This window comes from Triturus cristatus, chromosome 4_2 (assembly GCF_964204655.1).
Source record: "Triturus cristatus chromosome 4_2, aTriCri1.1, whole genome shotgun sequence".
Lineage (NCBI taxonomy): Eukaryota > Metazoa > Chordata > Amphibia > Caudata > Salamandridae > Triturus > Triturus cristatus.
The window spans coordinates 501,733,481-501,747,005 of NC_140586.1; the positions used below are offsets into that span (position 1 = coordinate 501,733,481).

Here is a 13,525-nt window from a genome sequence, read left to right on the forward strand (position 1 = left end):
TCTCGATGCGCATAGCCTCCCGCCTCTCCTCCCCACTTCCTGCCCCTATGCCGCCCGGGATCCGGCGAACACGTGATAGAGTCTCCGGGTTCCTCACCGCCTAGAGGGAGGCTTTACCTGATCCGTGCTCCCCGCAGGCAGTGCCGCGGACGAGCTCCAGGTGCCGCAAGTAACCGGGCTTTCGCGTCACCGTGTCCGCCCGCCCTCCCTCCTACCCAGCAGCCATGGACATCTCCCTGAAGTACTTCAACAAGACCCGCTGCCAGGGGAGGTAAGCCGCCCTCTGACCACTGGGCAAAGGTTACTACGGGGCAAGGGGGGGTGGGGGGGCAGCCTCGCGGGTCATCGAGCAAGTGTAGTCTGCTGAGGACTCAGCGGCCGCTTTCGTTGCTGGAAACAGATATGCCACGGAAATGTGAAAGGAGTCGGTAAAAACAAACAAACTATTTTTGTTTACCTAAAGACAAACCCCCAGCCACGAAGCAATTTTGAACCTCACAATATAAAAAACGTTTCTGAATAGATTGATTAAGTTTGTCTTCCGAAAGCTTGCTTTACAGCAGACCTGCGTCTAAAATATTTTGAATAAATAATTATCAAGTCCACCGTTACGCCCCCAACCTTCGGTGTGCCACAGAGGGAACGTTAGCTTCAGATTAATGTCGATGAGCATTAGAACCGTGAGACGTTTAAAAAATCCACTAGACTTTATGTAAATCCCACGTTGTTTTAAAAATAGCCCCACGCCACCAGCGTGTCGGGAGCCTGTGTGTATAAAATCAGATTGAAAGTGAGCTTGAGTAGGATTCAGTGAGACTACACAGGGATGGAAGATTTATAGACTATTAAATCAAACAAAACAATTTTTTGAAATGGTGAACTCGCATATTTGAAGGTGTTCTGATATGTAATAGTGAAGAAAAAATCAGCTTTGTAAAATAACATATTTGCCTAGGATCACGCTATTTGAAACCAGTTTATGGGTCAAGTGCATTACAGTTGGGTCTAGTAGATCATTCAAATCACTAGACTTGCAGGTCTGGTAACACTTGTTATTATTTTTCGAGGCCTGTAGAGGAATGAGGCGGAGTTCCTTTAAAGGTTATGTAACTCCGAGGTAACTTGCAATATCCTTATGTGCAGGAGAGGGTGCTTTATTCCTCATAATACATGGTCACACAATCGCCTTTATCACAAACCACTTAAATACTTGGTATATAGCTGTTTCAAATGAAAGCAAGAACATTTTTTCAAGGGTGAAGAATAAAAATGGAATCTCTAGCGCAAAATTGAACACATCAAAAAAGCGGTCAGATATTTGTAGCAAAAACACATTGGAAGCAGTTTAATACAAGTTATTTTTTTTGTATAAAAAAAGGTACAGTATAAAATTTCAGAAAATTGTAACTTTCTATATTTCGACAATGAGTGCAAAAAATAAACATGTTGCCATACATATCTCCTTTCTTCTTGTCATTGTACAGCCACAAAAACAGAACCGAAGGAAGAAAAGCAAGATTTTGTTTTCATTCTTCAAACAGCTTTTTTGATTATGTTCAGTGAACTGACCTACCTTACCCCTCTGCTGCTGGCTGTGACAGCAGGCATTGTGACATCATAACTTAGCTGTAATAAGTTATTACAGTTCAGTTCTGATGTCATTTCTTTACAATCGGTGACTGGGTATATCACAAGTTTCCAATTATTTATGGGATAAAGAACCTCCTTGTCACACATTCTAAGGCTATTGTAAGACCCAGAGAAGTTCTATCGCTATATAAAGCTTGAACACCACGTTCCTTTCTAAGGTTATGGAACTCTGAATTGACTTGCAACATCCTTATCGTGTACGACAAGAGGTAATTCACTCCATATAATACATTGTCACACCATCTTGTTGCCCACAAACTTCTTCAACCCTTGGTGCATAGCTCTTTCATTTGAAAAAAGAGAGATCATGTTTGAAAATATGAAGAATAAAAATAGAATCTCTGGTGCAAAATTAAACACATCATAAAGCTGTCAGATATTTGTTGCAAAAAGATACTAGAATCAGTTTAATACAACTCAGTTTGAAAAGAAGCAACTGTAGCTTACATTGCGTAGAAACATGTGGAAAGTTTCTAACATTTCTAGCTCCTTTCTGATTGACAATGTAAGTTAGAAAAACATAGAAGAAGAAAGAAAAGTAGTATTTCGTTGACGTCAGAACTTGACTGTAATAGATTATTACAGTTTAGTTCTGATGTAATTTTCTTTATAATCAGCGACAGGGTGTCAGAAGTTGCTGATTTATAAAGAAATTAGAGACTGCTTTTTAATACAGAGATTGCAGAATCCCATGTATTATAAATTGTATGTAAATATTTATGTAAGCTTTATAAGCTAGAGTTACTCCTGTTTTAGAGGATTTGGTTAGATCCCTGGTCTTTATGAAGGATGTGTCTAACGAGTAGGAACTATTTCTTTGAGTCACCACATGTGCAATGACAGGAGTATGGACCCAGATGGGTCAGGTTTTATTAGCCTTCTTGATATTAGATTCTTTGATAGGTATGCATTGTAAAGTGATTATTATATGAAATTGTCCACCAGTTGTGATACTTTTTACTTCTATATATGTATTCACTTTACAATTATTTTAGTGTAAAGAGAAGTTCTGACAAAAAGCACATTACCTTGAGGGACAAGAAACCTGTACACGACCTTACATCTTTACCTTGTCATAGAGCCCTTATCTGCCCACCTGCTACACTTTTTTTCTTTAAACGTCTTTTTTTTATTAAACATACGTCAGAATCAAAATATAGCATTATCATGAGTCTCATATTCTATGCATCCTCAGTACAATAGTGCACAATCAGCAATCAATATTCGTATATGACACCGAACACGTTACAATCAGAATCTCAGTCTGACACTAATCTCTTCCCCTCCACCTGCTACTCTTGGGCTCAGTACATGGTTTCATTCATGCACAATTTTGGCATGCAGGTTAAGTAACAACACTTTCAAAGAACTTTTAAAATGTTGTCTTTTTTAAGTTGTCCATTTATATTTCACCCGACAGCACAAACCATGCCAGGAGTTGTAGCTTCTGTTGATCTGTTCCGTTATCAGTACAGGTCTACATGTCCCATTATGTTTAGTACTGTTGGATTAAAATCATAGACTGTAGGTTGCCCATATAATGTAGAGCCATTTGACAGATGGCAAGTTGCTTTTGCGTTGATAGTTAAGAGGTGGAAATCAAGCCATTACCACCTCATCCCCCTCCCATTCCATACGCCATTCACTCGGTGAGGAGTGTCCACCTCCTCTTTGATGGAAGGCCCGGGACAGGAAGGGAGAATTGAATAATGAATAACTCTTGTACTGAGTCATGCTATTGCGTACTAAATACAACATTGAATGCGTATGTCTAATTTATAACTTGTTCAGTAAACCAAGCCTGAGATGGCTGTTGCAGTACTACTTTTGCCCAGTTCTAAATTTGAGCCGGTGCTCGGCAGAAGCACTTCCAACACCAGCACCTACGACAGTCACCACATGGTGGCTCAGTTTGTCTAATTTGAGTTTAATAATACAATATACATTAACAATCCAGAGCAACTGCCATCCAGACCGTTCTTATAGCTTTGGGTTGCCTGTAATAGTCTGATTTTGTCACCCTTGTAGGAGTGTGATGGTTAATCGTTGGTTTAGAACTGCTTTAGCAGGGTGTTTAGTGGTGCAACATCAGTGGCCTATTGAGAAGGGCCATAGCGCTTAACTTTTTCGGTCAAGCCTAGACAGCGCTTGCGCTGTCAGGCGATCTGTTGTATATACTTTGTGGGGTCTGACTCCTCCCACTGCTTTGGATTGGCCTTTCTGTGTCATTCAAAAATGTTAGCCTGCAAATGGCTAATAGTTGGTGTAAGTCCCACCTTTTCTCAGAAGTTAACTCCCATGGAGTACTGCCATGGGAACGAGCAGTGACGCGCACGCTGCTTGCATGCCTTTATCTTGTTTCCGAATGTAACCCATTCATCGACGCCGTATCAGCACTGACGTCAAGAGAGTCAGTCTGATTTTTACCAAATGAGACAACAAGGAGAGACTCGGGTGTCATATATAGACACACGTATACGCAGGCCGCTGCAGTGAACAAGCTTCAAACCGCTCCAGGAGCTCCCACTGCTGCTGGTATGTTGGTACTACCATTTTTTGAACCCACTGCTACCCATGAACCGAGCACTGCCGGAGTGGTGTCTCAACTGGGCTTGCAGTGTAGTCAGGCTGTGCACAGAACCGTGCACTGGTTGGCCAGGTGGACGTCTGCCATCGCGCCTGGCCGGCCCGTTAATCACACTTGCACAAACCAGTAAGTGTCACTGTGAAGTAGAGTGTGCAGCGCCTGCTTCTTCCTCTCCTCTCTTAAGGCATGGCTTGCCCGTTGCTGCGGCGGACTGTGCATTGCCTGCCTCAGTCTCTCCGCTGCTCTCCTGAGGTGCGGCTTGCCCGTTGCTGTGGCAGGCTGGGCAGTGTCTACCTCAGCCTCTCTGCTGTTCTCCTGAGGCATGGCTTGCCCGGTGCTGCGGCGGGCTGTGCTGCGCCTGCCTCATCTGCTCTCCTAAGGCGCGGCTTGCCTGGTGCTGCGGCGGACTGGGCAGCCGCCACACCTTTAGTCAGACCTTAATTTATTTTGTGTGCACTGCTGCAGCCTCAGCCTAACACTCTCCTGAGATTTGCCCGGTGCTGCAGCCGCACTCGGAGTCCGCGAGTGTCAGCTGTTGTGACTGCCCTAAGGTGAACCGTGGAAGTGTGAAGGGATCAAGCACTTCGTCGCCCACAGGGCCTCTCTTCTGAGGCATAGCAGCCAAGAGACCAGTGGAGGTGTGCCTGCAGCCTTCAATCTCAGCACTGTTCTACTGGGGCAGAACAGAGACTTGTGGAGACGTGAAGGTGGTTTTCTCCCCTCCATCCACACAACCTCTCTATTGGGGCAGAGCGAATTGAACAGTAGAGGTGTGATGGGACCAGCTCCCCTTCATCCACAGGGCCTCTCGACTGTAAAAGGGGAACATAGGAGCTGTCAAGATGTGCAGCTTTGCCCATCTGGTTCTACATTGACTCTGCCCAATTCCTACTTCCCCAAGTGCTTCTTTAGAGAAGATAATACACTTTGGGGCCCACGTTTTGTTTCAATCTTTCCCAGAAACCTTTGAAGTCTAGCGCTAGTACACAAGACAATAAACATTTTTGAACGGAGCAATAAGTTCTTATAAGTCCCCTGCACTAATGTAAAAGTAACAAACACCATTACAATGTTAACCCCTTTCTCTGCTCGCATCTAACACTGGGATATTGCTATGGAGGGCCATACATGTTCAGCCCCTCCTTATCAGGGGCGTTATGTTCCCATTAACAGAGTTCGAGACTCGCATGCTGAAGTGGGGCGGCACCCTTAGTTTCGATACTATTGGTGTTGGTAATAACATGTCGTCCGTTTCTCTGTTCCCATCTAATACTGTGATGTACTGTGGATAGAATTGATGGATGCACCTTCTGTATTGGGGGCGTTATGTTTGCATTTAAACAAATGTCTGCTTTCTGCAATTGGCTCCAGAGATGAACAAGTTTAAATGGGAGGCCCCTTCTCCAGATGCCATTGCTGTCGATAATAGAATTTCTTCCCTTTCCCCGTCTGCATCGAACATTGGGACAGAACAGTACCGTTTGGTCTGGTTATATGTGATTAGAGCGCTTTTTAAGCACCACACAGAGAGGCCCATGGTATTTGTTTGTCATTCCTCCTGGATTTGTCTTTTTCTCTTGATTTTTCGCTGATTGAATGCATGGATTGGGCTGATTATTATCCGACTGACGCTGGCCATTCACCATAAGAATCGCCAATGTATATTTTATTATTATTCATTTATTCAAACACATTCGCACAGAAAATAGCTGTTTAAACACTCATAAGGTGCCAAAGGCGAGAACGATTGCATTGCAAATGCTTGTTTTACAAATTAGCCACTGCCTTTGCACAGCCACTTTCAACTTTTCTAGAATATGGACAGGGAAATTGGGAAATAAGACCAAGAATGGTGTTCCTTTCATACCATTCCCACATTTTACCTCCAGCAGCTAGAGGCCTTTGTAGAAGGCGTGCAGTATTATCATAACGCATGCGGTAATTTCTAGAAACCTAATTGTTCAGACGAAAAAACGGACTTAACAGGACTACCAGACATTTTGTTTCCGCTCTGCCAGGGCGTTCTATTTTAAGACATTAGATGTTGCATCGCTTTTGCACGCAGGCCTTCTAAACCATGGTAACTGGCGCACTGGTATCACTGGACTGAGGTCTGCAGCGACGTACAGTACCAGACACAGGCTTATTTGGAACACCCAGCTTTCTAACGTATATTTCGGGGTGTAATAGAATACTTTAAAGATAACATTCTTGTTGTAGCAGGGCCCCACTGAACAGGTGGTGTCTTTCATAGAACAGTATGATGTTTGGAGTCACCGCATGCCTGATATACAGTACCAAGGATGAGGGTGGGGCGAGGTGTGAGAAGACACAATTCGACCTCCACGCTGTACAGAGGTGGGATTTATACAGCAGACACTTTCAGTTGAATCGTGGCTGGCAGCTGTTACCAAGTCGTGGGCAGCTTTCAGCCAGTCCTGGTTATAAACTCAAGAACATGATGCACGCTGGGCCTTGTGGACTCTACGACTCACAATGAAAGAAGTTACACTACTAGTCCCAGAACAGTTAGTGCTGTTGGCAGAAAAATCAGAAATGGTTGAAAGCACCCTCTGCACTTGATGCTAGCTAGCTTTGTTTGTGGCGATTGTAAAGTGTCTGTGATGCGAACATGACACAACCACTAGATAGACAGCCTGTAGGTGGCCCCTTGTATCAAACTGACATCACGAGCACGTCTTAGTTCTTTACCCTATCGCCCCTATGTTTTTGGGACTTGAAATGTGCTTTTGCTATGATAAGCATGGGACAAAAACTTCAACTTGGAAAGCGCTTCTGCTTAAAAAAGGTGTGTGTGTGTATATCTATGTATGTATATCTATATATACACAAAATGCTTTTTCAAATGAGACAGAGCGGGATTGACCCCAGACACATTTGGAAATAGATAAAGGCAGTTATTTTTAGAGACAGTGACTCTCCTGGAAGTCTGCTTTGAGTAGTTGCACCCCCATCCTTTAACAACTCTGCCTCCGCGTTAGTCAAGTAACCTCCTTTCCGCCTTCCCCCTCCCTCCCTGGTAGCGAGTTCATAAACATGGAGTCGGTGAAAGCACTGACTGTTTAGACATCAGAAAGTTCCCAGTAACTTCCTTTTGCGGAGTGATTTCAACATCTTAATAGAAGCTCGACCACACAGACCTTTGGATCCAGTAAAATATGTTTTGGCAATGAGCCCCAGGGCAGCGGCCTCAAAGAGCGCTACTGTTTTGCAAACAAGTCCTTCATGCACTTTGCATGGAAAGAAATCGAAAACTTAAACTAAGTTTAGAGTTATTTTGAAGCACAAGGAGTATTTTGTAACTAACGCTTCATGCTGATAGATTCTAAAAATCAGGTTTCTAAGAAAATGGTAGGGTTTATTTGTGTATCTCTTTCACTACAGTAAATATATTTGCCTTTATTCAATGATTTTAATGGCCAAGGCTGACAAAGTGAATAAAGGATATTTGTGAATAGATGAAGCGTTGTAGGTTAGCTGTTACCGCGGTCAGTGCAACGATGCTCCATCTTGCACCACCTCGCCGCCGCACATTCAAGCCTGGTCAGAAGCGCTCGGAGAAGACCACAAGCTTCACCTGTGTCTAGAACACTGGGATGTACCTGTATATCTAGTAGCTACTTACGAGGATGTCCGTCGCGGGCAGCCAGGGGTAGTTCCTACTACCACTGGCGCACACGTTCGGTATCCCTGATACTCTAGTTGCTATACCTGGCCTCAGGGGCCATGCAGGCACGGGCAGAAACAGGAAGTAAGTGAGGCTGAGAGCTGGCTGGGCTCGTCCGTAGCAAACGGGGAGTCATTGAGGGGTTAAACTTGGGCAGTGTCACCGTGCATGCGATTTCTCCTCTGATACCACTAACCTTTTGGTGAATTGACGTCCATAATGACTTCAAACCCTTGGAACTAGTTACCTCTTGCAACTCTTAGCTGGGGATTGGTGAAAAATGTTGCTGTATTCCAATTGGGCCCTCAGAGATTGTGGCGTTTGAGGCTGATGCCGTTCACAAATATACTTATTTTAAAATTGTCATCCTCTGAGTAAGCTGTCAGTCTATCAGGAGGTTCCATCAAGTCCAAAACTGTTATTGTGGAGAAATTTGTACTCTGAAGTGTGAGCGTACATAAACCGAGAATGACATTGATTTTCAGTGAATAGGAGATCAATTTAAAAATCCTTTGTGATTACTCTAGGTTTTGTAGCAGAGTCATGATTTTTTTCTGTGGTTTACTTGATGCATACTACTTCAGTTAATATAGTCACATGGTCTATTTTACTCCAGACACTCCCATAACCCAGTGCTTGGTCAACCACACAACAGCTGTTGAAACAAGCATTAAAAATACAATAGGTCTCGCCTTTCATTAACTTGAAGCCATTTGCTTTGCTATACAATACCATTAGCAAAGCAAATGGCTTTAACTTAATCAAAGGCGAGACCTATTGCATTTTCAATGCTTGTTTCTTTAGTTACCTCTCCAACTCTGATCGGTAACTAAAATGAAAAGCAAGCATCTGAAATGCAGTTCACAAGGTACTTCCCTCAGAGGAGATCAAAGGCCTCATTTGCATTAACTTCAGTCACCCAGACTGTAATCACAGAGGCGTATAAACGTGACATTAACATTAACCTGTACCTTCTGCCAGAAAGGCTGATGATGTAGGCCTGCGAGAGCACGGATTTAGGGAGGGGGGTGAGGTGGTTGGGACGGGGGGTAGTCATGTCAACAGACTGCCGCTCCCAGCAGGAAGGGGCTGGAGCAGCACAGGAGGCCTTTTCTCTGTGGGAAGTGGGGACCCTCAACACCGGTATGGTTACGCCGATAATAGAGGGGTTTGTGCAAAGAGAAGAGCAAGCACTGGCAAAGCCAAAAGGCCTGTGTTTAATCTACCACTGCATGCAGACACGGCCTTAACACATTAAAGTCAGACAAAGGTTAGAAGCGAAAGTCAGTTTATAATGAAAGCAGCGTTGCCTTCAGTATAGTCCATTTTTTTGTTAATATGTGAAATAAAGGTCATGTGGCAAGTGAACTTTCATTATGGTTCTGGTGGAAAGGAGCACTGAAAAGTGGTCAGTGCCACTCCTGGCATAGGAGGAAACTCCCATGGTGAGTGGAGCATAGTTCTATTGACCTTCAAACAGTAAATTGTGCTACGGGATTTTCTTTTTGAAAACAAAAATCATTTGCAAGTTTGCTATAGGGCTCCATCATGTTGACTGAGCCGTCCATCAAACTTACAACACATTGGCAGGAACTGCCGTGACTGCGGGTCCTGTCAATGCTAGAAATGCTTGCTGTGCCAGGGGGCATTTCTAAATTTCTCAGTTTGGGTGGCTTCACCTCCATCAATGCAACGTGTCGGTGTTGCAGTGTTCAAAATAAGATCCCAGTGGATTTGTAGTGCAGGGCTTGGGTCCCCGCTGCAGTGTGATTTTTGCAAAAACCGGCTCCTGTCCCAAATGCAGCGACGTCGGTTGGCGTCGCTGCTGGCATGCTGAAAGCACAGAGCTCAGGCAAAAGCTGCAAAACATCAAACCAACCAAAGTCTGCCTGCTGAGGCACTGGGGTCTTATTTTGAACACTGCAACACCGACACGGCTGTGATTTTCTGTGATGCTGGGCAGTCTCCTCGTTGTATTTTGCAATAAAGTACTGTTGGCACTGGACTTACCTGTAGTGGGCTCTCTCCTCAGCAGGCAGACTTTGGTTGGTTTGAGAGATATATATCGGGCCCTTCGTCACAGCAAAATGTAACATAAAATAGTCTTTATCTTATGCCAGTCATTACCAACCAGAGCTCCCAAGTTTTCCACTTCCGTGCATGAATAAATGATGGAATACAGTGAGGAGTTTCTTGGCACTGACTGAAATAACAGATGTTTGTTGTTACCTAACAGTAATCGTTTTATCAACCTGTAGAGGAGAAACGCTGAGTGGGTTGACCTGGATTTGAATCTTGGACTATGCAATCAAACACCGATTCCTGCAGTGGATGCATTAGTCCACAGGAGTCACCAGACCCAGCTGTCAAACTAGATTTCCAGTCCTGGTTTTCATTTAAAAAAAACAGTGCATTCTGCGGCTTGCAGTCTTGGTTACCCTTAAGTGAGTTGATTGAACAAAATCCTCTGACAATAATAAATAATCCGGGGCGTGAGGTGACATGAAACCACCTGCCCACTCTAGAAAAGTCTATCTAATAATATTAGTGAAGATCCAGTTATATTGATTGCATTTGGCTGCAACAGAAGAATCAGTTGTTTGAAATGGATGGAATTTTATCATAGCAGAGAGTGCATAACACCTTCTGCCAAGCCTCGTGTTTAAGCCAAGATCACTTTGCATTGTGGGATTCGCAGTTTCATTTTAACATTATAGCTATGTCCTAAAAAAAATGAGCATGCACATTTTTGTTGGCTAAATAGCCAGAGCTGGGAGGCGCATTGGCGGCTTTGCATGCGTTTGTTTTAATGTGCTTTGTAAATTGCTGGGTGTAATCTTAAAACTGATCATATCAAAGCCACTGAGACAATTATCACTTTATTTCGTTGCCACAGAATGCAAAAACCTGCCTATCGGTTTCCTCCCTGAGGTGAGGTGCTCTTCCCACGCGCTAGATTTAATTTACCCTAGATGCCCTGGTTGACGTTATGGCACTGGCCTGTTACATTGGTGGTAACCCAGGGAAGACTGACCTCCATATCCACACACACCTAGGTAAGGGGAAGCACTTCCAGTCATTTAACTTAAATAAGCTCGCCTTGACATTTTTATATGCAATAACCAAGGGAGAGCATGAGGTCTGTAAAAAAAATAAAAATAAAAAAAATTACCATTTCTAGGAGACCCCTCTGCCGAACAATTAACATGGTACTACCCTCAGATGAGATCAAAGGCCATAACCTCAGACACGCAGACTGTATGGTAGAAGGTGAACTTCTGCCAGGATGGCGACAAGCTAGTGGGGCCAGTCAGACACGGCAGAGAAAGTTAGCAGACAGATGCGTGTTACCTCAGCTAAGGAGCCACACGTCGCAAATCCACCTAAACACATCGCCCAGGATGGGGTTTGGCACACCCCTGGCCTTGTCACGCGAGTGAACTCTCCGAGTTCCCACAAGTCTGTGATCACACGCAATTTGGGAAACAAATGCTTGTACGAGGCTTTTAACAACAACGTGGTTTAGCGCTTAAATTATTAGAGGCCTCGCTACACGTCTAGGTTCTACTTGGATTGGAGCTAGCACGCTTGCCAGACTGTACGATTATAGGGAGATGAATTGCCAAAATTTCCCCATTTCATTTCCTTGCGAAAAACTAGGGCCACGGAAGCTGAGAAACAATCTACCCCCCCACCCCCAAGTATTCCTAATGACATGGGCCATTCCTACATTGTAATGTTATGCTCAGCTAAAGCCTAATTTTTAGCCAATAGCACTTTGGGTTTTGTAGAGTTATTTCTCCCAGTTGGCAGAATAGACCTGCAAAGCGTTTTGGGATACAAATTTAACTTTAGTGTTAGGCGGTGACATGAGTTAACAATCGTTCACTTCTCCTGTCGTGCAGGCACAGCGAGCAGGAGACAGGGAGGGACAGGAGATGTGAATGCGTACACATGACCCGTACGGGACAGGAGATGTGCACGCATACACATGACCCGTACGCATGCACATCTCTTGTCTCCCTTCGGTCAAGAAACCGACGACTATAGATCTCGCCAAGGTGGGTAGCGCATGCGCTGCGTCGCTAGGTGAGACCTAAAAGGGAACCACCATTGCAGTTTGAGAAAGTTGACATATGAGCTATACAGAGTAGTTTTGCAACTCTTGTTTCGTACAGAGTGTTGTTAATGCACTAACTAAATGCTACAATCTCTTTTGTGTAACCGCTCCATGGGGCATCATTCTGGGATTCGTGAGTTAGCAGTCTGTATGAAAAAAAAAAAAACATAACGACTTTTTCTGCTGCTCTTTATTATTATTTTTGTAACAGTATTTTCGATATTTATACTAGGGTTTTAAGTGGTCTAGAGCTTGCCAGGGCTCACCCCTGGCAACCCAAGCAAGCATTGTCAAAGTTAATTGGCCTGGCGTTGGCTCCTGACCATTTGGCTTTGCAAATGTCCAATTTGTTTGTGAAATTTTTTTGTGGGAAGGCACGCATTGTATGAAAACGCGCATTGTACAAAACCCACTCAACACGTATATTTAGTAAAATCTCACTTTACTCGAGATCTGGGCACTGAAGAGGTAGGCCCACTTCTTGTGTGGTTGTGCATCCTGTACAAGAGCGGAATGTGTTCACTCACAATCAAGTAAGTAGATTCCTGAAATGGGGTAAAATGTGCTGCGATAGGTGAAATAAAAATTTAAATGACGCTAAAGCAGATAAGTGAATGAAGAAGGCACACTGAAAGCTCCTGCAAGTATAGGCTGCCCCATTGGAATTGTGTGGCAGGGGAGAGTTACTTGAGCACTTTAATGAAATATATACGGGCGATAAACAATTTTTTAAAATTCATTTAGTGATGTCCCTTGCAGATAACCAATTCAGTGTTTCTTTCAGCTTTTCCCATGAAGTCAAAAGAGCATTTCTCATCTGTACTGGCACAACTTGGTGTTTTTAAATTCCGTTTCTAAACCTTAGTGTTCATAAACAAGGTACACCTGAATTCCATGCAGATCTTTACCACCTATGCATATGAGAGACATGGGATTGGGCCTTACCTGATTCCTTTTTGGTGTGGCCATTGCGAAATAGTCTTGCCCTTCTTTGCAACATTAACCTCGCCATTGGTGCTCTTCCCCTTAAAGTACCGATCAGTCCAGAGGTATCCCTCCATACTGACCTGAAAAGCCAGACGGCGAGTGTGTGCGAGTGAGAGACGGCGTGCATCCATTTCATGCAACCCCATAGCTTGTTAAAAACAGTCATTAGCAATAATGTTGCACCATGCCCACAAGTCCACAGTGGTCTTTGCCACTTCACAATCTAACACAACGCAGCAAAGTAACATCTTTCATTTCTTTCTAGCTCTCACCCCATCACCCAAATATAACACAACGTCCCATTTAGGTAGTCTCTTAGTCTATAACCATCACAAAATGTGCTCCTTTACTGAAATCCTGACACACTCTCCTAAAATGTCCTTTTTCGTTTTTGTTTTACAATTAATACATAACTTATTTAAGGCAGGTATTGACATGTTAACTATCCAATTCTATAAAGCAAATATCGCAAAACCAAACCACTACATACACC

The 13,525-nt window shown here is 43.8% G+C and overlaps 1 protein-coding gene across 1 annotated transcript in view; it reads left to right on the top strand.

Annotated features, from left to right (window-relative positions):
• The first annotated feature begins 21 nt into the window (after window positions 1-21).
• Window positions 22-13,525, top strand: part of MCOLN2 (mucolipin TRP cation channel 2) — a 320,208-nt gene continuing 306,704 nt past the window's right edge. The window contains exon 1 of the mRNA XM_085602080.1: window positions 22-271. Within this exon, the coding sequence (XP_085458206.1) occupies window positions 225-271 (47 nt within the window). The 5' untranslated portion in view covers window positions 22-224. The remainder of the gene's footprint in view (window positions 272-13,525) is intronic.